General features: G+C 36.7%; 3 protein-coding genes across 4 annotated transcripts in view; all 3 read left to right on the plus strand.

Moving 5' to 3' along the window:
- Window positions 1-12,569, plus strand: part of LOC126713858 (LEAF RUST 10 DISEASE-RESISTANCE LOCUS RECEPTOR-LIKE PROTEIN KINASE-like 2.4) — a 30,712-nt gene extending 18,143 nt beyond the window's left edge. Inside the window, exons 2-3 of the mRNA XM_050413759.1 lie at window positions 11,288-11,323; window positions 11,412-12,569. Coding sequence (XP_050269716.1) covers window positions 11,288-11,323; window positions 11,412-12,517 — 1,142 coding nt within the window. The 3' untranslated portion in view covers window positions 12,518-12,569. The remainder of the gene's footprint in view (window positions 1-11,287; window positions 11,324-11,411) is intronic.
- LOC126713856 (LEAF RUST 10 DISEASE-RESISTANCE LOCUS RECEPTOR-LIKE PROTEIN KINASE-like 2.5) overlaps window positions 1-21,217 on the plus strand; it is an 88,775-nt gene that overhangs the window by 66,670 nt on the left and 888 nt on the right. The gene's annotated exons all lie outside the window — the stretch shown is intronic.
- The window catches only part of LOC126713854 (LEAF RUST 10 DISEASE-RESISTANCE LOCUS RECEPTOR-LIKE PROTEIN KINASE-like 1.3), a 111,537-nt gene that overhangs the window by 41,870 nt on the left and 48,450 nt on the right, over window positions 1-21,217 (plus strand). Inside the window, exon 1 of one of the 2 annotated variants that reach the window (XM_050413748.1) lies at window positions 6,725-6,826. The exons of the other annotated variant lie outside the window; for it this stretch is intronic. Within the exon in view, the coding sequence (XP_050269705.1) occupies window positions 6,771-6,826 (56 nt within the window). The 5' untranslated portion in view covers window positions 6,725-6,770. Of the gene's footprint in view, window positions 1-6,724; window positions 6,827-21,217 lie in introns of those variants that run through there. 2 annotated transcript variants of the gene reach the window in all.

Below are 21,217 nucleotides of genomic sequence, written 5' to 3' on the forward strand. Positions count from 1 at the left end.
TTCCTCCCTCTAAATGGCATGATGAGTTTTTTAATATGTACTCCTGGTGCATAGCTGAACTTCAAACTCCCAATGCCACTGTTTCACAGATTATTGCTAAGTTTGTTGCAAGGATTATAGGAAGATTACGAGAATGGTGGATCAATTTGGGAGAATACAGACAGAGACAAGCAACCCAATGTAATACATTGGAGGGTTTCTTTACAATTGTCCATAATGAATTTTTGGGCGCACCAACTCATTATAAGGAGGTAGCACGAGAAGAATTCTTGCTAATGAAATGTTGCTCATTTCAAAGAAAAGATTTGGAGAAACATTTTGACAAGATGTCTAGAAGATATTACTCTTTCAATGGTATGGATGATGTCAATGCCAAGCATACCTTCCTCAATTCTCTCCCAGAACCATTAGGGGACGAGACACTTCGCATGATGAATCTTCAGAAAATAACTCCGCAACAAGCCTCCTTGGGAGAAATTTATCAGCATGCTCTCATAGCCCTTGAAAAACTCTGCAATCAAAGAAAATTTCTTTCAGAAATAGACAAAGTTCATAGCAAGCTCAGAGATAATTGCAAAAGAAAAGATTTGCAGATAAAGTGTTATGACAAGAATTGTTCCTGTTCAACAAAAAGAAGAGATCATTTCAAGAAATACTCTTGGAAGAAAAAACATTGAGCAAGTTCCAAGAAAAGATTTTCAAAAAAGAAAAATTGGAAGTTTCTTCGACGAAAGCAGTTTAAAGGAAAAACTTCAAAAGTTTGCTTTGTATGCAGAAGACCGGGACATTTTGCAAAAAATTGCCCAAAGAAGGAGAAAGCAGCCAAGCTTCTTGAACAAGCCTAGATCCATGCAGAGGATACTCCATTTTCTGACGTAGAATCACTTTTCTCGTTGGATGATGAGTATTCCCCTCAAGCTTTGGTTGTCATGGCTTATTCCACTTCAAAGGAAGATACAGATCTTGGCAATGATGAAGACTCAGAACCAGAAATCCAGACCATCTATACATCCCAGCCTATTATAGCTCCTTTAACCAATCCCACCCCTATAGCCCAGGTACACATCCTCCTAGACACCTACTCCAGACCTATCCCAGTAATAGCCCTGTTTGATACGGGAGCAGCAGCCACAATTCTCCACCCCAAAATTTTGCCTACAGAATGTTGGCTACCCTATAATCAAATGTTCAGAGCGGCAAATGGTGAAACATTCCTTATCACTTTGAAAAGCAAACCTCTGTTCATCAGAATTTTTCCGACTCTCATCATTAGGCACCAAGTCCTTGGATCCCCTCTCACAGGTAGAGACCTTCTCATAGGATTTGATCTCCTACACCAAATTCCTAACCTTAGATGGTCCTCAAAAGGACTCATGCACAAGCAACACCTTCTCACATGGACCCAAGTTCCTCATTTGTTCACAGTTGACCCCTTTCAGTCTTTAAAACTCCAGATTATCCATGACTGTTGTGCAAATACCCACTCTGAATTCCTTCTTAAGAATTCAAATCCTCTGTGGAAAAACCCCAACTTTTTCATATCCCTTCCCTTTAAGAAAAATGAAGATGTTAATCCCACAAAAGCCAGTCATCGGGGAATGAATCCTGAACATTTAACCTTAGCCAAACAAGAGCTTGCCACCCTCCTTTCCGAAGGCCTTATTGAACCAACAACTTCTCCATGGGCATGTGAAGCCTTTTATGTTAATAAGCATTCTAAACAAGTCAGAGGAAAACTCAGATTGGTGATTAATTATCAGGATCTCAATCACTTCCTTGCAGATGATAAATTCCCCTTGCCAAACAAAAGTGCACTCTTTCAACATCTTTCAAGTGCAAAAATTTTTTCAAAGTTTGATCTGAAAGCAGGATTTTGGCAATTGGGAATCCACCCAGAAGAAAGATACAAAACAGCTTTTTGTATCCCTGATCACCACTATCAATGGACTGTTATGCCCTTTGGTCTTAAAAATGCTCCATCCCAATTCCAAAAGGCAATGGTAACGTTGTTCCAGCCACTCCTGAACAATGCATTGATTTACGTCGATGATATTCTCCTATTTTCCAAGGATGAAGAATCCCATGAGAAGTTGCTCGCTGAATTCTATAATTTAGTGAAATCACAAGGGATCATGCTCTCGGAAAAGAAGATGATCATTGGACAATCCTCTATAGATTTCTTGGGGGTAAATATTTCAGATGGAAAGTATGTACTACAACCTCACATAGCTGCCTCTCTTGGTCAATTCCCAGATAGGCTCACAAGTGCTAAACAGATACAGCAGTTTCTTGGAATTGTTAATTACATGTCAGATTTTATTCCTAAAATCTCCAAGTATAGAAATTCTCTAGCCCAACTGCTGAAAAAATCTCCCCCAGAATGGGATTCTGTCCATACAGAAGCAGTCCAACAGTTGAAAAAATTGGCAGAACAACTTCCTCCTTTGCAAATCCCAGGAACAGGTAAACGGATTTTGCAAACAGATGCAAGTGATGAGTATTGGGCAGCAGCTCTGTTTGAAGAACTTGATGGTAAAAGAAATATTTATGGGTATAAAAGTGGTGCATTTAAACCTTCAGAATTACACTACCACTCTACTTTTAAGGAGATTCTTGCAGTCAAACATGGAATTGAAAAATTCCAGTTTCATCTTCTTGGGCATCACTTCCTGGTAGAAATGGATATGTCTTCCTTTCCCAAAATGCTTCAGTTCAAAAGGAAAATGCTTCCACACCCCCAGTTACTCAGATGGTCAAATTGGTTTTCACAGTGGTCCTTCCAAGTCAAGCACATCAAAGGAAGAGATAACCTTATCACTGATTATCTTTCCAGAAAGCCTCCAATCCTCAATACCACAATTCTTCCTTCCCCCTTATGTGTATACCCTGTTACAGATCCTTCCTCCTCATCAAATCCTTCTCCTGCAATTCCTAGTGATATCCTTAACATGATAGAGAATCTCCCTCTAGAAATAAAAGACCAAATAAAGACCTTGACCCTTCAAGCCAGAGCCAAAAGAATTATCAGAATCCTCCATAATTATCTCAGAAATCACCAACCCCATTTCCTTGCTATTTTCCCTGATATTGACCAACCATGGAAAACCCCTTTTGCCTTCTGGATAACAAACTGGACGGTTGCACATTATCTCTACATGTGGTACTTACTTAATGAGTATCATTTGTGTATCCATTTTGAACCAGAATTTTACAAATATATTTTCCCACGTGAAAATAGATATTTTCATAAATTCTGGTTTAACATTTTGAAAAATGATGCCTATGATGAAGAATGGATAAAATATCCTTCCACAGAACATCCAAGATTTGCAAGCAAGATTACTTCAGCAACTTTGATTGTTAAGCTTAACTCCAAAAATGATGTTCGTACAGAAGGACTTTTCAACCCTGTAGAAATACAGTGGCTTACCAATCCAGATGGCACTTTGCACACACATCGAGACCCATCTTGGGTATCCTGTTACTATGCTCTCACACTGACAGAATCTCTAAATAAAGGGATTTTATCTCAAGCAGTACCCATGGATCAGAAACCTGTAGAAAGCAATTACCACATGCAGACCATTGGGAAATGCCAAACCCTCTTGAGGGGTATGATGATCCCTATTACCATAACAATGATCCAGATGTAATTGCTGATGTAGATGAAGAATGGTTCCAAGGAAGAGACGGATGGGACTAGACTTTCCTAATATATTAAAAAAAAAATAAAAAAATAAAAACCCTAGAAACGTCTTCAGACGTTTCATCCTTATCCTTACAGCATGCCTTACAGTGATCTTCCCAGCTGTCCATTTCTGCAGTAAGGACCCCTACCATACACCTGCTTCACAGCCTAATCAAGCCAAACTGAGGCTTCTGCCCCTTCAGCCAGGTGTCAACATGGAGCCAGCCCCTACTCTCTCTTCAAGCATTATTGTACTCTACTTGTAAGATATTTCTGTAAGAGTTTTTCCTTATAAATAGCCCCCAAAGGGCTTTGTAAAAGGGCAGAGTGAAGAAAAGAAGAAAGAATCCCTGTAAGATGTCCACCAGCATATCCAATGTAAAAAAGTTGTTAAGTCTAATAATATCCTTAAGTTTGCTGTATTTAGTTCTGTGTTCCATTCCTTATTTTCGTGTAATCTTTTATCTCTTCTTGGTTGTATATTTTGTAAACCAATTTTCATAATCTTCTTTCACCCTCTTTCAATCTTCCCTCTAGCTCCTGTTTCGTTTTTGTTCTTTTGACCCAATAGCTGGTATCAGAGCTCCTGTTTCGTTTTTGTTCTTTTGACCCAACACAAAATGAGTCCCCCCCAATAAAAAGGGACAAAGAACCATTATACCAACCTCCAGATCCAACCATAGGAGCCTCTGGTTAAAGGAGCTATAATAGGCTAGGATGTATAGATGGTCAATATCAGGGAAAATAGCAAGGAAGTGGGGTTGGTGATTTCTGAGATAATTATGGAGGATTCTGATAATTCTTTTGGCTCTGGCTTGAAGGGTCAAGGTCTTTATTTGGTCGATTCTTGGAATATCAAAATGCAGTTATAGGGACAGTAATTTGATCAATATATTACCAAAAGTAAAACCTCTGATAAATAAGTGGACTGTCCTGCCGCTGACACGCTGTAATTTAAGTATCACTCAAATCTATTAATGAAAATGTAATAAATGGTTGGCCAATTTCTCTTATAAACTACACATAACAATATAGTAGGGATTTTAAAAGTTACTATGGTTTTTAGTAGAGTTGCGATGTGTCTTTATGTTAAAAGTTAGAACCCCTTTCCTTCTCTCTTGTGTGTGTTTATTTCTCACCAAAAAAAAAAAAAAAAAAAAACAATATAGTAGAGATAATATCATATCATATTGCTATGGATATGGATATGGTAGAAATAATTCTCAAGAAGTAATGATGGATCAATACTAGGATGCAGGTGCAAACCCTTTTTCTATTCTTTTCTTTTACGTTGTGTAGGGTTTTCTTGTATCTTGTATTGGGTCTCTCATTGTTATATTTTTGCTTCTCTTTTTCTTTTTCTTTTTCGTAAGTAATTAGGTGTTTGATACTCTTTGTTCATGGGTCTACTCCTATTTGGGGTGTTAGTTTTTCTAGCGAGTTGTCTCTTTTTTATCCAAAATTATTCAATATTTTAGGGGTAATGCCCTCTGCTCGTGTGAATGATAGACCTTAACGTAAAATAAATTAGTAAAATCCACTAATATGTGAAATGATGAAACATTGTACCTGAAACTGAAGTTTCCTTTTGATGGATATATAGCAAAAGAAATGAAAATACATTTACATGATACAACATTGATACACTTCTACAATGTCGCTTTACCACTTTAGGTGTCTCACCTACCTCAGGGGAGTACCACAATTCTTCTTCTATTATGGAATACAGATTATAAGGTCACCAAGTTGCTTCTAATAAATGCCATAGGTCTTTTATTCTTGGATTGATTCCTTAAATTTGTGTAAGAAAGAGCACGTAGATCTTAAAAAGGATCAACTAATGTGTGGCTACACATGGCACAATATTGTAAGTCAAACGAAACCAGTTTCAGTTGTTAGGCTAGCTTGAATATCGAAATTCAATTGAGCCATATAATTAATGGACGGTGTGAGAGAAACATTCCCACCTAAAAAGTAGAGACCAACATATTCTTTTCATACCTGTCCTATAGAAAGTTTGATCTTTTTTTTACTTCCCCCTCCCCTGTGTGTTAACTTCTAATAAAAAAATTGATCTTAATTCTTACTTGTTGCTTATATCTTTTGTATTTTTTTTTCCGTTGACTTTCTTTCTCTCTCCCTTTTTTTTTTTTTTTGGGTGTGTTTTGGCGGCCCTTCATATTATTATTATTTAATATGAATGCTTCTTCCTTTCATATTATTTATTGTTCTCTATATCTTCCAGTTTTTCCATATAGCAAACTCCAAAATTCCTCATATTACTTTGCCATATTCCTCTCCTAGACCTATCATGCAATACAACCAATTTCATGTTTCCTCTGGAATTAAACCACATTATTAGGAGGATTAAAAAGTAATAAGCATGAAACGCGAGTCATGTGAGCCTACGTTGTTGACTTTGATCATAGAATGTGTAATATGACGAGGATGAATTTGTTAGGGTTGAAAAAAAAAAAAAAAAAAAGGAGTTTAGGTGAGTTTTTTGTTTTTAAAGGCGGCTGATTTTTTTTTTTTTTTTTTTTTTTTGATACAAGATAGAATTCTAATTTAGCCTAATTTAAGTGTATATGTGTGTGAAGCTCCCTCCTGGAGACTTGAACCCCGACCCTTGCCCCCCACACTCCACAAACACTTACTTGTGGAGTGATCATCACACCAAGAGAGTACGGTGGTGGCGGCTGATATTTTTGACTTGGCTTAAATTGGTTACAGAGATCTCTGACTTAGGTAGGCAATCTAGATATCGTGCAGGGGCCGCTTATAAATATTTAGATCTATCAACATATACTGAATTGACCCGTAGTAGTAAGGTTCCAAACAGAAGCTTCTCTTTGAAATTTTTAACCCTCCTATTTTTCAATGCCCACTAATTCTACCATGAGGTTTGATAAGAAATATATATATATATATATATATATATATAAAATAGCATTTCCACCATCTTCTTTTTCAACCCAATTGCTCGCAATATCTCTTCAATCCGCTCTCTCTCTCTCTCTCTCTCTCTCTCTCTCTCTCTCTCTCTCTCTCTCTCTCTCTCTCTCTCTCTCTCTCTCTCAAGATGCATCCCCATCTCTTCCCAGCCATCACTCTGTCGTTGATGATAATAGCCATAACCTTAATCCATTGTCCAACTTCTTTGTGCGATGATGAGTAATACCTCACCTGCCTGGCACCATTTAATTGTAGTGGCTACAATAATCTCACCTATCCTTTCTGGGGATCGAATCGGCCTGAATATTGTGGTCACCCGAGTTTTAAGTTAGACTGCAGAAGCAATGTTCCGCGGATCGACATCACCTACATCAACTACAGAGTCCTTCAAATCAATAACTCATCGCGGACTCTCAAGGTTGCTAGGACGGATTACTGGGACACAGTTTGCCCTTCTGCGCTTGTTAATACCACCATAGATTTCACCCTATTTTCCTACACTTCAGATACGAACCTGACACTCTATTATCAATGCCCTGTCCCTTTAGGTCCTATTACAGCTCTGATCAGTAATAGCGTTCTTCAGTTTAGCTGCACCATAAACAATACAAATTTTTTCAATTACTATTCCCTGAACATCTACTCTCCGGATTTATCCTCAATTAGTAACTCAATCGGCGCATGCAACTACTGGGTCAATGTTCCAATTCTGCTACCAACAACTGCGATTGCTACAACTAAAGATGCAGTAAAAGCAGCTATTGATGGCGGCTTCATGTTGACTTGGAATGCAAGAAATCCCCAGTGTGATACATGCCTAGGGGCCGGAGGGCTTTGTGGTTCTGACCCAAACACAAGTGCATTTGCTTGCCACTGTCAAAACGGGACTTTTGTATCCGGGTGTGCTGGACCTGTATCATCATCAAGTAAGCATGAATCTTTGCTGTCATTCGTTCTTATTTCATTTCTTGTCTAGTTTTCTATGCCGTTTAGATGCTCAGTTACTAGCATCTATATTGGTAGCTGCCTTCTGCTTCTCTCATTTTTTTTGCTTTAGCGTGAGCGCTTTACTGGTAATAAGTGCTCCTCAGCAGCTAGCCTGACTACAACTAACATTGTTTTCATCAGACTAGAGGTTTAAGATCAAACGTTTAGGAAAAACTCCGATCTTGTTTTCCGGCAAATATAGCATCCATCATATTTTTTAACATCATACATAAGTCCATGAGACCTGGCATCAGAAAAGTTGCTCCCTTCAATTCAAGAATAAGTAAATATTTTCCTCTGGTCAATGATGGACTGATTCCTTGGTTCTCTTTGCAAGAATATGAAATAAATGGATGGTTTGTGTTAGAGGTATGTGATTAAATAATTAAATTTATCATATCTCAATAACTTAATCTTTTGGGACAATTGATAATTTAATAATTAGATAAGATCAAAACCAAGTCAAGTTGTGTGATAACATTTATTAAGGATTACACTGTAGACACTAACGTCCTCTAGCAGCAATTATATGCTGTAGCACTGTGGGCCATATTGTGCTTGGTTTAGGGTGAGTTTGGTTCAGCTTTTTGAAAAAGTGCATAATGAAAAAGTGGAGTTTTGTAAAAGTGCATAATGAAAAAGTGGAGTTTCAAAAAGCTGAGTGTTTGGTAAAAGCTGTTAAAAAGTGCATAATGAAAAAGCTGAGTGTTTGGCTAACACTTATAAAATTGGCTTTTTGAGGGGTAAATGACCAAAAAGGACAATGTATATATAAGATTTATTGTGAAAGTATTGTAAAAATATTGTGATAAAAATTGATAGTAATTTTAATTTTAACATACTATTAAAATTATTTTTTTCTCTTTCTAAAAAAATTTTTTTTTTCTCACCAATATTAGCTAATAATAGCCTACCTTAAAATTTATTGTAAAAATATTATGAAAATATTATGATATAATTTCTTTTTTCTCCCTTTTTTTTCTCTCCACACACGTGGCTCTACTTCCTTTTTTTTTCTTTTTTTTTTCTCCTCTTTTTTTCTCATCCACCCACGTAACCACACTCTTTTATTTTCCTTTTTCCTTCTTTCCTCTACCATCTTCAGTCCAGAACATTCCCAGCTCTCTTTCTTTTCTTTTTTTTTCTTTTTTTGCCTCTTAGCACTTCGGTCCAGAACACAGCTCTGCTTCTTCTTCTTTTTTCTTTTTTTTTTCTTTTTTTTTTTCCTTTTAGCACTTCGGTCCAGAACACAGCTCTGCTTCTTCTTCTTATTTTTTTTTTTTTTCCTCTTAGCACTTCAAATCGGAACACATTGGAATCATCGAAACCAATGCCAGAACTCATCCTTTATTCTTTTTTTTTCACACTCCAGAGAAGAAGATGATGATGATGATGATGATGAAGATGAAGATGATTGAAACATAAGGATTTTGGGATTTTGGGTTTTTTTTTTCTATGGATTTTGGGTTGATTTTGAGTTGGGTTTGGGATGGGTTTTCCGGATTTGAGTTGATTTTAAGTTGTTTTTGTATTGATTTTGAGTTATTTTTGGTTTGGTTTTGTTCATTCTGTGTTCGGAATATCAAAGGTTGAAATGGGTTTTGTTGATTGTGGGGGTAGACCGGTGAAGAAGCAGAGGAAGACGAAGAGGAAGAAGATGAAGAAAAAAGACACAGATGAGAGATGAGGACGTGAGAGAACTGATGGGTATTTCGGTCTTTTTGGTTATTGCAACGGTAATATACGCACGTTTTGATTTATGGACCCCTGAGGGTCCATATTCCTTCCGCGTTTTGCCCTCAGTTTTTATAAAAGTTCAAAACGCAACTTTTATAAAAAAGCTGCGTTTTTGAGCTTACCAAACGCAAGTCTTGGTTGAGCTTTTTTGAAAACGCCCTTTTTGGGCTCAAAAAGTGGAACCAAACGGGCACTTAATCTGGGATTACAAAACTGATTAACCTTTTCTAGTATTTGGATTTTTCAACGTATACACCTGTTCCTTGACCGAATACCAATTATCAACCGTCTATGAATTTTGTTTTGTGTATTTGGGTGCTCATGAATCTTGATAGAACTCAATTGTCTATCAATTTAGTCCATTAGAGTGCGAAATTTTCACCTACTTCCATTTGAAAATGCTAATCAACCTTGTCTATCAATTTTGGTCTCTATCTATTCTAGGTTGCACCAACACGCCTGTCGAACACCAATACCGGTAAGACTCGCCGGACCCTGGTGTCCGAGTGGTGTCTTTTTTTTTTTTGTTGCTTCTCCAACACGGTAAGGAGGTTGCGGACCAGTACAAACAAGAAGAAAAAAGAAAAAGAAAAGGAAGAAGAAGATGAGAAAAATGAGTCTGTGACTCACTGACTTGGTGCCTAATGACTGAGATCTGTGCTCCAAATCTTACAATTTTTTTTTTTCCCTTCTAAACCTTTTTCTAATTTAGATCTCATTCCTCTCCATTGTAACTGCCGCTACATCGTCTTTATTCTCCTTCTTTTTTCCTGCGTCTTTGGTTTCTTCATTGCTAATGCATTACAAATGTGTGCTTTCAGCTTTGTGTCTTTCAAATGTTCATATCTAACTATTTAGTCAATGATGTCAGATGGTTAGGTGAGAGTGGTGTGGCAATTTAATGCACTTGTTGTATATCTTTTGCTATTTTAGAGTCAGCACGTGTCTAATCTTTCTTTTTTCATTTTTCTTTCTTTTTTTTTTCTTTTTCTCATTCCTTCACTTCTTCTTTTTGGCTTTAATTGATTCCTTCACTTGTGGTTTATTGTAAGTATTGTATTTTTTAAATTCTAAACATAAACGTATTTTATGTCTAAAAATATTAAATAACAGGGTCTGGTTAATGTGTGCCCTTAGGGCACACATTAATTATCTATTTTGGAAAAAAATTTATGGGAAATTGAAAATGCTGTCAAAACAGTGAATTACTTTTTCGTTTTTCCATAAAATGATTCCTAAAATTGTTTACTAATATATGTCCTAAAGGCACACGCTAGTAAATCCCTAAATAATATGCCTAAATATAAAATTTAATTAATTATTTAATTGTCGTACCCATGCGATGTCGTACCCTTATTTTTTAAAAATTGTCGTACCCCCGTATCTGTACCTCTGTCCATGTCCGTGCAACTTAGTATCTATTTGGATGTTCTTGATAAAACTTTTCAATACATTTAAATAAAGTATATAATCCCACATACATTGCAATGATTTTTTTTTTCAATTCGAATAATTAACATGTTTATCTCTGTTTATGAGTGTTATAAGCTATTTCTAACCTTTTCTATATTATAATAATAATAATAAGTACTAATTACAATTTTAGTCTGTTAATATTTTCAAACCAATTCAAAATAAAATTGACAAAGTTGATGAACAATCAAGTTAGTTCAAGATTATTTGACTTCAAGGATTAAAAAATGTATTTGAAAAGGCTAACTACCTTGCCAATATTGTTGGCAGTCCGTACTTGTCCTCTTCCATTATTTCTATATGACTCAATCCTCTAGCTGTCTGAGTTGCAAATATCTCATTGTTTTCTGGGTTAAATCTTGTGGTTTACTTCCTTGACACTTAATAGTATTACGTATTAACAATCACTTCCTATGCACTCACACTGATATTATGTTTGTACTATAGGATCATCTTCCAAGCTGAAGCGTGAAATTGTCATAGGTATGTAGTATTATCATGAAAATTTTGTTAGATGAGAACTGGGTTATCATTGGTTGCACATGACAAAGTTTCCTTTCTTTAACAACAGGCATTACGGCTGCTGTGCTTGGGACTATAGTAGTCTTTATCATAATATGCTGCCTTAGAAGAGAACAATTGAGTAAGGCATTGATCTTTAGGAGGACAGCAAGGAAAAACGATGAAAATGTCAAGGCATTTATATTGAATTATGGTTCACTTGCTCCCAAGCACTATAGTTATGCAGAGATCAAGAAGATGACCAACTCATTCATAAACAAACTAGGCCAAGGAGGATATAGCAATGTATACAAAGGAAAGCTGCCAAATGGTAAGCTCGTGGCAGTAAAAGTTCTAAGTGAATCCAAAGGCAATGGAGAAGATTTTATTAATGAAGTTGCTAGCATTTGTAGGACTTCTCATGTTAATATAGTCACTCTTTTAGGTTTCAGTTATGAAAAGAACAAGCGAGCTCTAATATATGAATTTATGCCCAATGGATCTCTAGATAAATTCATATATCATCGAGAATCTTCAGCAACAAATTGTCGCTTGGAATGGAAAACATTGTACAAAATTGCAGTTGACATTGCTCGTGGACTAGAGTATTTACATCGAGGTTGTAGCACAAGGATTTTGCATTTTGACATAAAGCCTCAAAATATTCTTTTAGATGAAGATTTCAACCCAAAAATCTCTAATTTTGGCCTTGCTAAACTATGCCAAAGAAAAGATAGCATTGTATCAATGAATGGCATGAGAGGAACAGCAGGGTACATTGCCCCAGAAGTATTTAGTCGGAGCTTTGGAGGAGTCTCTCACAAGTCTGATGTCTATAGTTATGGAATGCTGGTTCTTGAAATGGTTGGAGGAAGAAAGAATTTTGATGCTGGAGTGTCTAATTGCAGTGAAAAATATTTTCCAGATTGGATTTATAAGGATCTTGAACTAGATTTGGATGGAAGAACTCGTGGGGTCATCACAGAGGAAGAAGAGACATCAAGTAAGATGATCCTGGTGAGTTTATGGTGCATTCAGACAAATCCAGCTGATCGACCATCCATGAATAAGGTGGTAGAGATGTTAGAAGGAACTCTTCATTCCTTACAGATACCCCCAAAGCCTTTCTTGTGTTCGCCTAAAGTGTCACCAATGGAGTCTTCAACAACTTCATGAGCCAAAATTAATTCAAAAGAAAAGGTTAGGATCCAGTCTTGGGTGGGAAAAATAGAAACATTTTTTATTACTCATTTCATATATTGAATCTGATAGGGCAAAAATGTATTGACCCCTTGTAAATTAATTAATTACCCAAGTTAATTAATTAGGTTCAATTACATGCAATGGCGTGGTAACACAAACAAATCACCAACTAAACTAAATGCAATAGAAATTAAATTTGACACAGTGATTTGTTTACGAATGGGGAAAACCACCAAGGCAAAAACCCCACCGGATGATTTTAAAGTCACCACTCCCAAGAATCCACTAATCAATAATCAAGTGATTACAAGTAAAAGGAATCTTACCAACTACCCTTGGCCTATCACCAATTACCAACCTACAGTTGAATATTCACTTCAATACCCAATTGGACTTGATCTTGTAATGGCACTCTTTCTGTTTAATGCACGAATCCTAGTATGTGACTAACCAATGATGCACGGATCCCAGTATGTGACTAACTCTAGTAACTTGAAGAAGGTTGTTGGCTGCAAAGTTCTTTACTTCATGCACAATGAAGATCAGGAAGCTCTTTGGTTACAAAACCCTTTGGCGTAAAAACACAATAGCTTCTTTCAGAGAGAATAAGGCACTAAGTCACTCGACGCATGTGCGACGGTCTTTAAAATAATCCTTATATATGTTTAGGGTTGTGAGAAAAGAAACCCTACACAAATATACAAGAATCTGCATGTAATCAAATCTGAAAAATCTGATTTCGTAATTCTCAACAAAAACAACATGTGTTGAACTTCAACATTAATTCTCGATAGAAATGAGTCTGTCGAGACTTTTATCGAGCTTTAGTGAACAGCTCTTTCTTCACTTATTTCTTGGTCAGATCTTCATGGTTTTAACACTTGACTTGAACTCTTGTTTCTTGAAGTACTAAACCTATCCTAGATCTACCCAATTACAAGTGTATTTTGTCAAAGGATTAGCCAATTACATAAAATATGTCCTCAACAATCTCCCCCTTTGGCAATCCATGACAAAACCACAACAAAACAAATAATCGTAAGAGAAGTCTTAAATCACTAAACTCATAACCACTTGTTGTATTACAAAATAAATCTATCCCTACTACAAACTCTTGAAAACCTTTGTAAGAAGAGAGTTCATGGCAAGATAGACTTTCACAACCTGTCTTTCTAAAACACTTAAACAAAACTCATCAAGGCATCATGTGTGAAACAAAAATAAAGATTGCGTACATAAAAAAACATGCGTATAAAGATAGAGAAGAAACAACACATGTAATAAAAGAAGAAAATGCATCAAGTCCTCACTACATCCCTCAAAAACTATGAACACTCCCCCTATCAAAATGACCTATACTAACTCTCCCCCTAAGTACAAGACTATTCTCAAAACCAAAACTACTGCCCCTTTTTGTCACAAATAACAAAGGGTAAGTCACTGAGAGGCCGTCATCTTGTCATCATTGGAAGAGCTAGCACCATCCTCATCATCTTCATCATCATCATCGTCGTCCTCAGAATGAGAAGCTGCGGGATGCTCTAAAGAAGGAGAGGGAGCAAAACCAGTCATGCGAGCCTGCTAGCAAGCAATGCAACCCACTTGAGTGTTCATCTGACACATCTCATCAGTGAGATAGTCTAGACGACCACCAAAGTCAACCTGCATCCTCTAGAGCTACTCCATGATGGCCTCAAGGGTCACACCACTAGTCGCAGAGGTAAAAGGGGTAGAAGAAGACGGAGCCGAAGATGGTGGAGCTGCAAGAGACGCAGGATCGATCATCTCAACGCGTGGCCACTTTGACTGAAGCTAAGCCTCACTCTGCCGAATAGAACCAGTGCTAATGGCACCCATGATAGTGAAGAGAGAAGAGAAAGGAACGGAAAAGGAGAAGTGCTAAAGGGTCCATGTGATAGTCGAAGGAAAGATAAGCTTATCACGAGTAGCGGCATCCTGATAAACATCAATAATAGATGTGATGAAATGAGAGGGAAAATCAATGGTAAAATCCTCCATCAAAGAAAGAAGAAAATGAGCACGCGACTCAGTGATGGAGTTATAGTGAAACAATGGCGTAAGAGTGAATGTCATCACCATGTTAGGGAATCTCGAGCCTTTTGCAAAACCCGAACATGGAGTGTTTAGCTTATCACCCTATATAGGAGTCTCACATAAGTGAGAGATAAGCTCATCTCTAGACACAGTCCGTAGCCGATCATAGCCAGGATAGTTAGGATGCGCTACCCTAGGGACACGTAGTACCTCGGCAACAAGATCCGAGGTAACTACTATACGTGTACCTCTGAATCGCGTAGCGAACTGAGGTACAGAGGTATCGATGCTGTGTATGTTGGAGTAGAACTCCTATATAAACATGATAGGACAACACACGGGTTTCTCACATAGAGATTCCCATCCCCGAGTCCGAATGACATCGGGTGGCGTAGTGTTGGAGAAATCCAACAAAATGACTTGGCGTTCCGGATGAATGCCACGGGCCTGGAAGTTCTGAAAGAAGTCCGTCTTGGCCTTCTCATCAGGAACCAAATGTGAGATGGAACAGAAAGAAGAGGCAAAGAGGATGACCTGAAATGTTGAAGAGGGTTCCAAGCCAGAATGGATTTTCTCTGTTTGGGTGCCATAAAGAGGTTCTATTCGAGAGAGAGAGAAAAGACATAATAGGATCACAATCTTGAACCGTAAAAAAGAGAAAATGAGAAGTACATATGCATGAAAAGTGCATGAACATGTGACATGAAAATTTAAGAGCATCATTGGTAAAACCCAATCCAAACCTAACAGCACTCACATCAATAATCAAGCACACATCTAACAAATGCATGAAATATTGTTATAATGCTAATGAAATGCAATGCATGATCATATAGCAACAACATCATAACACCCAACCCAAAATTTCAAGATAAGTTCAAAAACCCCAAAAATTTTGAAAAACCCCAAAACTTAGGTCTAAATGCATGAAAAGAAAGAGGATTAGAACACTTACCAAGTGTTTGGAGCAAGATCTAGGCTGAAAATCACTTGGGTGTGAAGAATTAAGTGAGAGTGAAAAGTTTGGGTCGAGAGAGAGAGAGAGAGAGATTTCTTTCAAGAAAGAGAGTGAAAAATGAAATTTGAATTGTGCCTCGCCTTTAAATAAGAATCGCAGCTCGATGGATCGAAGTTTCTATCGAGGATCTGTCGAGCTTTAAATCTCGACAGAAGTGAATCTGTCGAGGTGCTATCAAGGATCTGTCGACCGCAAAAGAAAGGTCTCAATGGATCGAGAATCTATCACGCAGACAGAGAGCAAAGAAATTTGGCTCAATGGATCGAGGAAGCTGTCGAGCTTCTATGGAGATGAAACCCATAATTCTCGTTAAATCAAGAAACTGTTTAACTTTTATCGAGAAGTGACCCAGAAATCTCGATGGATCGAAGATCTATTAAGATTCTATCAAGAAGGTAGAGAGCACAGGAAAATTCCTTGATGGATCGAAGATCTGTCGAGGTTTTATTGAGACTGAAGAAAGAAAGCTTGATAGAAATGGAAACTGTCGAGGATCTGTCGACAAGCTGTCGAGCTTGAAGAAAAGGAGTTTTTCAAGGAGGAAAAACACAAGGAGATAAAAGCAACAAGCAAGCAACTCAGCTAAAGATCCAAACAATATGTTAAGCTCTCAAAACATCTCTCAGCATATATGCAAGGCATTCATACATCCAACACACACACACACTAACAAGTCTAACCAATTTTATATTTCAAAAACAAGTTAAGACAGTTTAGTGAGCATTTATCAGTACATGTATTTCTTTTGATGGCCAAATCACATTGTACCTGCACATGTATCAAGAGTAGCAAAGAATTTGCGTGTTGTGTGTGAAACATAGTAAGAGTGCATAAATGTCTCATATTGTGAAGATTTGAGACATGAGAAAATCAAAAACATCCACACACAATCATAACTGGTTGATGGAGACTATCACCTTCAAGGTACATCCTATAACTCCCACATCTCCTAGAAACATGCTTACAATCATATTAAAAGCATTTTAATCTTTTTGCTTTTTTTTTTTTCTTTGCAATTTTTTTTGTTTTAAGCATAGCATGCATGGCCATATAAGGAAGAGAAGAAATACCCATTTATGTAAGCTAAAACATCCCAATTTTGTTGTACCTAAGCACACAAATGTTATTCATGATTGGTAGGATTTAGTAGTGAGCTGGTTATTTATGCATTTCTCTTAGGATTTTCTAGTCCTTCCCATCAAAAAGAGTGATATGAGCATAAGATATCAGAGATCATCTTAATCGTACTCATCACAAACACGAGCCACAAATCTCACTTGCTTAGTTGTGCATTGAGATGCTCATCTAAGTTACAAGAGATACAAAGTTAAGAAACTTTATTTCAAAGGCCATCCAAGGTACATAAGTACCAATATACACAAATAACTCCCACATCTCCTAGAAACACACTTACAATCATATTAAAAGCATTTTAATCTTTTTGCTTTTATTTTTTTTTCTTTGCAATTTTTTTTGTTTTAAGCATAGCATGCATGGCCATATAAGGGAGAGAAGAAATACCCATTTATATAAGCTAAAACATCCCGATTTTGCTGTACCTAAGCACACAAATGTTATTCATGATTGGTAGGTTTTAGTAGTGAGATGGTTATTTATGCATTTTTCTTAGGATTTTCTAGTCCTTCCCATCAAAAAGAGTGATATGAGCATAAGATATAAGAGATCATCTTAATTGTACTCATCACAAACACGAGCCATAAATCTCACTTGCTTAGTTGTGCATTGAGATGCTCATCTAAGCTACAAGAGATACAAAGTTAAGAAACTTTGTTTCAAAGGCCATCCAAGGTACATAAGTACCAATATACACAACACACACTGTTTTTGTATTTTTCTGATTTTTCAATTTATTTTTTTATTTTTATGAAAAACAAATAAATCAAAACTGAAAACAACCAAAACAAAAACATGAAAGAAAACACACAAATCATAAAACTAGACTGACTCAAAAGCTTAAAAACAAACAAACAGGACATGCAAGAACAAAAGAGAAAGGAATTGACTTAATCACTTGGAGTCTTTTTCCTTCCACACTTTGGAATTGGAGGAAGGACATTTCCTTTTTGCAAACCTTTGATCCTGAGGTTAGGGGGAAGAATTGAATCCATTAAGGTTCAAAAGGAACATAATGGCCTTAAGAAGATCTCCTAGGGGAGCAAGAGAGGATGGAAATTAATTCTGGTTTCCAAATGAGAGCATACTATTGCTTTCTTGAGTGGCTAACAACTTATAACAATTTGGACGAGTGTGCCCTGAAGCTCCGTAGTGATGAGAGAAATGCGACTTCTTTTGTTTAGACTTTTTATTATTGTCTTTCTTAGTCCTAAGGTTCCTAGTCTCTTTCTTTTCAACCTTAGGGGGTGCTCCTAGAATAGATTTTCCCTTATCTATGTTCTCACAAGCTATTTCAATTTTAGTATCAACATTCTCTGAAATATCATCATTAGCAGGTGAGACAAACACAATTTTACTAGAAAAGGCAATATTAGGAGATATAGAGAATTTGTACCCCAATCCAGTCTTCTCAAAAGCAAATTTCTGAAAGCTTAGCATCTCGTCTAGCTTTGCACTGGAAGTCCTCTCCAGTTGAGCTCTGACTTGGAATAGCTCTGCTTCAAGCTTCTTTGTCCTTTCAGCTTCTTTATCCTTTCAACAAGGAAGTTCTTCTTGAACCACAAAACTCCAATGGTCTGATTTGCTTCATCAAACCTTGTGGAGAGCTCTTCTCGATCAAGTTCCACATCACTCAGCTTCTTGGTGGCTAGCCTATACAGTTTCTCATGTTTTTCCAAAACCTTGTATAATTTTGCATAGGCTATATGGATGTCATCCTACTCATCCATCTTTTCAAATTTTGACTCCACCAAGTCTTCTTCTTTATCATCAACTTTCGTAATCCCTTTAGGAGGATCGATTGTAGTGGTGAAGGCATTTAGAATTCCCTCATCATCACTGTCATTGGACTCAGTTTTAGCTTCAGTGTCACTTAAGATTGCAGCAAGTGCCTTGCTTTTTCCAGTAGCCTTAAGATATGTTAGGCATTCCTATTTCATATGCCCAAAACCATGACAGCCAAAACATTTAGGACCAGAGGGAATGGTGTATTGACCACCATCTTTAGAGTCTTTCTTCCTTTTGTTCTGACCATTGGACTGAGACGTATTTCCTTGCCATCGATCCTTATCTAATCCTTTCACATTGGCATTCTTGATGAACTTCTTGAATTTCCTAGTGATGTAGGATTTCATCTTTGAATCCTCATCTTTAGAGGATTCATCCTTTTCATTACTTTTGGCCTTCAGTGCCACATTCTTTCCTTTGCTTGCTTTCCCAAGTCTTGTCAACCCTAGTTCAAAGGTCTGCAAATTTCCAGTCAACTTTGTCAAAGGAATAGAGTCAATATCCTTTAATTCTTCAATGGCAGTGATCTTGGTATAGAATCTTTCAGGTAGAGACCTTAGCACCTTTCTTATGACCTTGGGTTCGAGAATAGTTTCCCCAAGATTAAAGATTGAGTTGACTATGTCCTTGAGTTTAGCATAAAACTTATTGAATGACTCATCCTCCTCCAACTTGATCTTCTCAAAAATTGTAGTAAGCCTTTAAAGCTTGGAATCTTTAACAACCTTAGTTCCTTTATAAGTCGTCTGAAGAATGGTCCATGCTTCCTTTGCAGTTTCAGTCGAGGATATTTTCTTAAACTCCTCATTCATGACCCCACTGAAAATGGCATTTAATGCGTTGCTGTTGAAGTTTGTCGCTTTGATCTTTGCATCATCCCAATCAGCCGACACTTCCTCCAACCAATCTCCACAGTTTACCACACTTTCTCATTTAAAGACTGCAAGAAAACTCTCATACGTACTTTCCAGTATGCATAGTTAGTGCCATCAAATAAAGGTGGAATAATCAGAGACTGTCCTTTGTCCATGACAACAGGGGTCAACGGATCACACAGTAATAATTAAAACCTAATCAAAGTGTGCCTGCTCTAATACCACTTGATAGGGCAAAATGTATTGACCCCTTGCAAATTAATTAATTACCCAAGTTAATTAATTAGGTTCAATTACATGCAATGGCATGGTAGCACAAACAAATCACCAACTAAACTAAATGCAGTGGAAATTAAATTTGACACAGTAATTTGTTTACAAATGGGGAAAACCACCAAGGTAAAAACCCCACCGGGTGATTTTAAGGTCATCACTCTTAAGAATCCACTAATCAATAATCAAGTGATTACAAGTGAAAGGAATCTTACCAACTACCCTTGGCCTATCCCAAATTACCAACCTACAGTTGAATCTTTACTCCAATACCTAATTGGACTTGATCTTGTAGTGGCACTCTCTCCGTTTAATGCACAAATCCCAGTACGTGACTAACCAATGATGCACGGATCTCAGTACGTGACTAACTCCAGCAACTTGAAGAAGGTTGTTGGTTGCAAAGTTCTTCACTTCATGCATAATGAAGATCAGGAAGCTCCTTGGTGACGAAACCCTTTGGCGTAAAAATGCATTAGCTTCTTTTAGAGAGAATAAGGCACTAGGTCACTCAATGCATGTGCAATGGTCTTTAAAATAATCCTTATATATATCTAGGGTTGTGAGAAAAGAAACCCTACATAAATATACAAGAATCTACATGCAATCAGATCTAAAAAAATCTGATTTCGTAATTCTCAATAGAAACAGCATGTGTTAAGCTTAACATTAATTCTCGATAAAAAGGATTCTATTGAGACTTCTGTCGAGATTTAGTGAACAGCTCTTTCTTCACTTGTTTCTTGGTTAGATCTTCATTAATTCTCGCTAGGTCTCTCTCTTAGATCAGTGGGTCTGTGGATAACTATCAGTCTCTCTCTGGTCTAAAACTTTCACTCTCTATCTCTCTCCGATTTCCCTTGTGAAACAAAGATCGGTAGTGTTGGTTGGTGGTTATGAAGCGGTGGTCGACTATGTCTGGTGATGGCTCATGGGTTAGGTTGTTGTGTTTTGCTGTTTTTCTATTTTGGTGCTTTGGTTGAGATGTTTTGGTGTTTTGGTTTAGATGTTCTAGTGATTGCTAGGTTTTGGTCTCAATTTGAAGATTGTTGTGTATGTTTTTCATGTTTGGTTGCTGAGAAAATGCATGAAGAGAAACAAAAATATTGATTTTTTTTTAATTTTTTGAGCAACCAGTTATTTGAGGAAGAACATGAATAGCTTGGGGAAAGAAAATGAACAATCATGGGAATAACACAAAGAACGTAAATAGACATGATCTTCCAATAAAATAATGAAAAGAAAATTTTGTTGTAGTATAATAAGTAAAATTATATTTTATTTTAAAATAATTAAAGAAAAGTAAAAATAACGATGTGGCTTTTTCAATATTTAAAATGCTTATACGACATTATTGAAATACCAAATAACAAACTTTATTATCTATATATATATATATATATATATATATAACCGAAATCTCTAAAGCTCCCACAATTTTCCACGTCAGCAAAATATTAAAAAAAAAAAAAAAAAAAAAAAAAAAAAAAAAAACGTAATAAAACCCTAAAACCCACGACAGCCCCTTTT

This window comes from Quercus robur, chromosome 2 (genome assembly GCF_932294415.1).
Source record: "Quercus robur chromosome 2, dhQueRobu3.1, whole genome shotgun sequence".
Taxonomy (NCBI): domain Eukaryota; kingdom Viridiplantae; phylum Streptophyta; class Magnoliopsida; order Fagales; family Fagaceae; genus Quercus; species Quercus robur.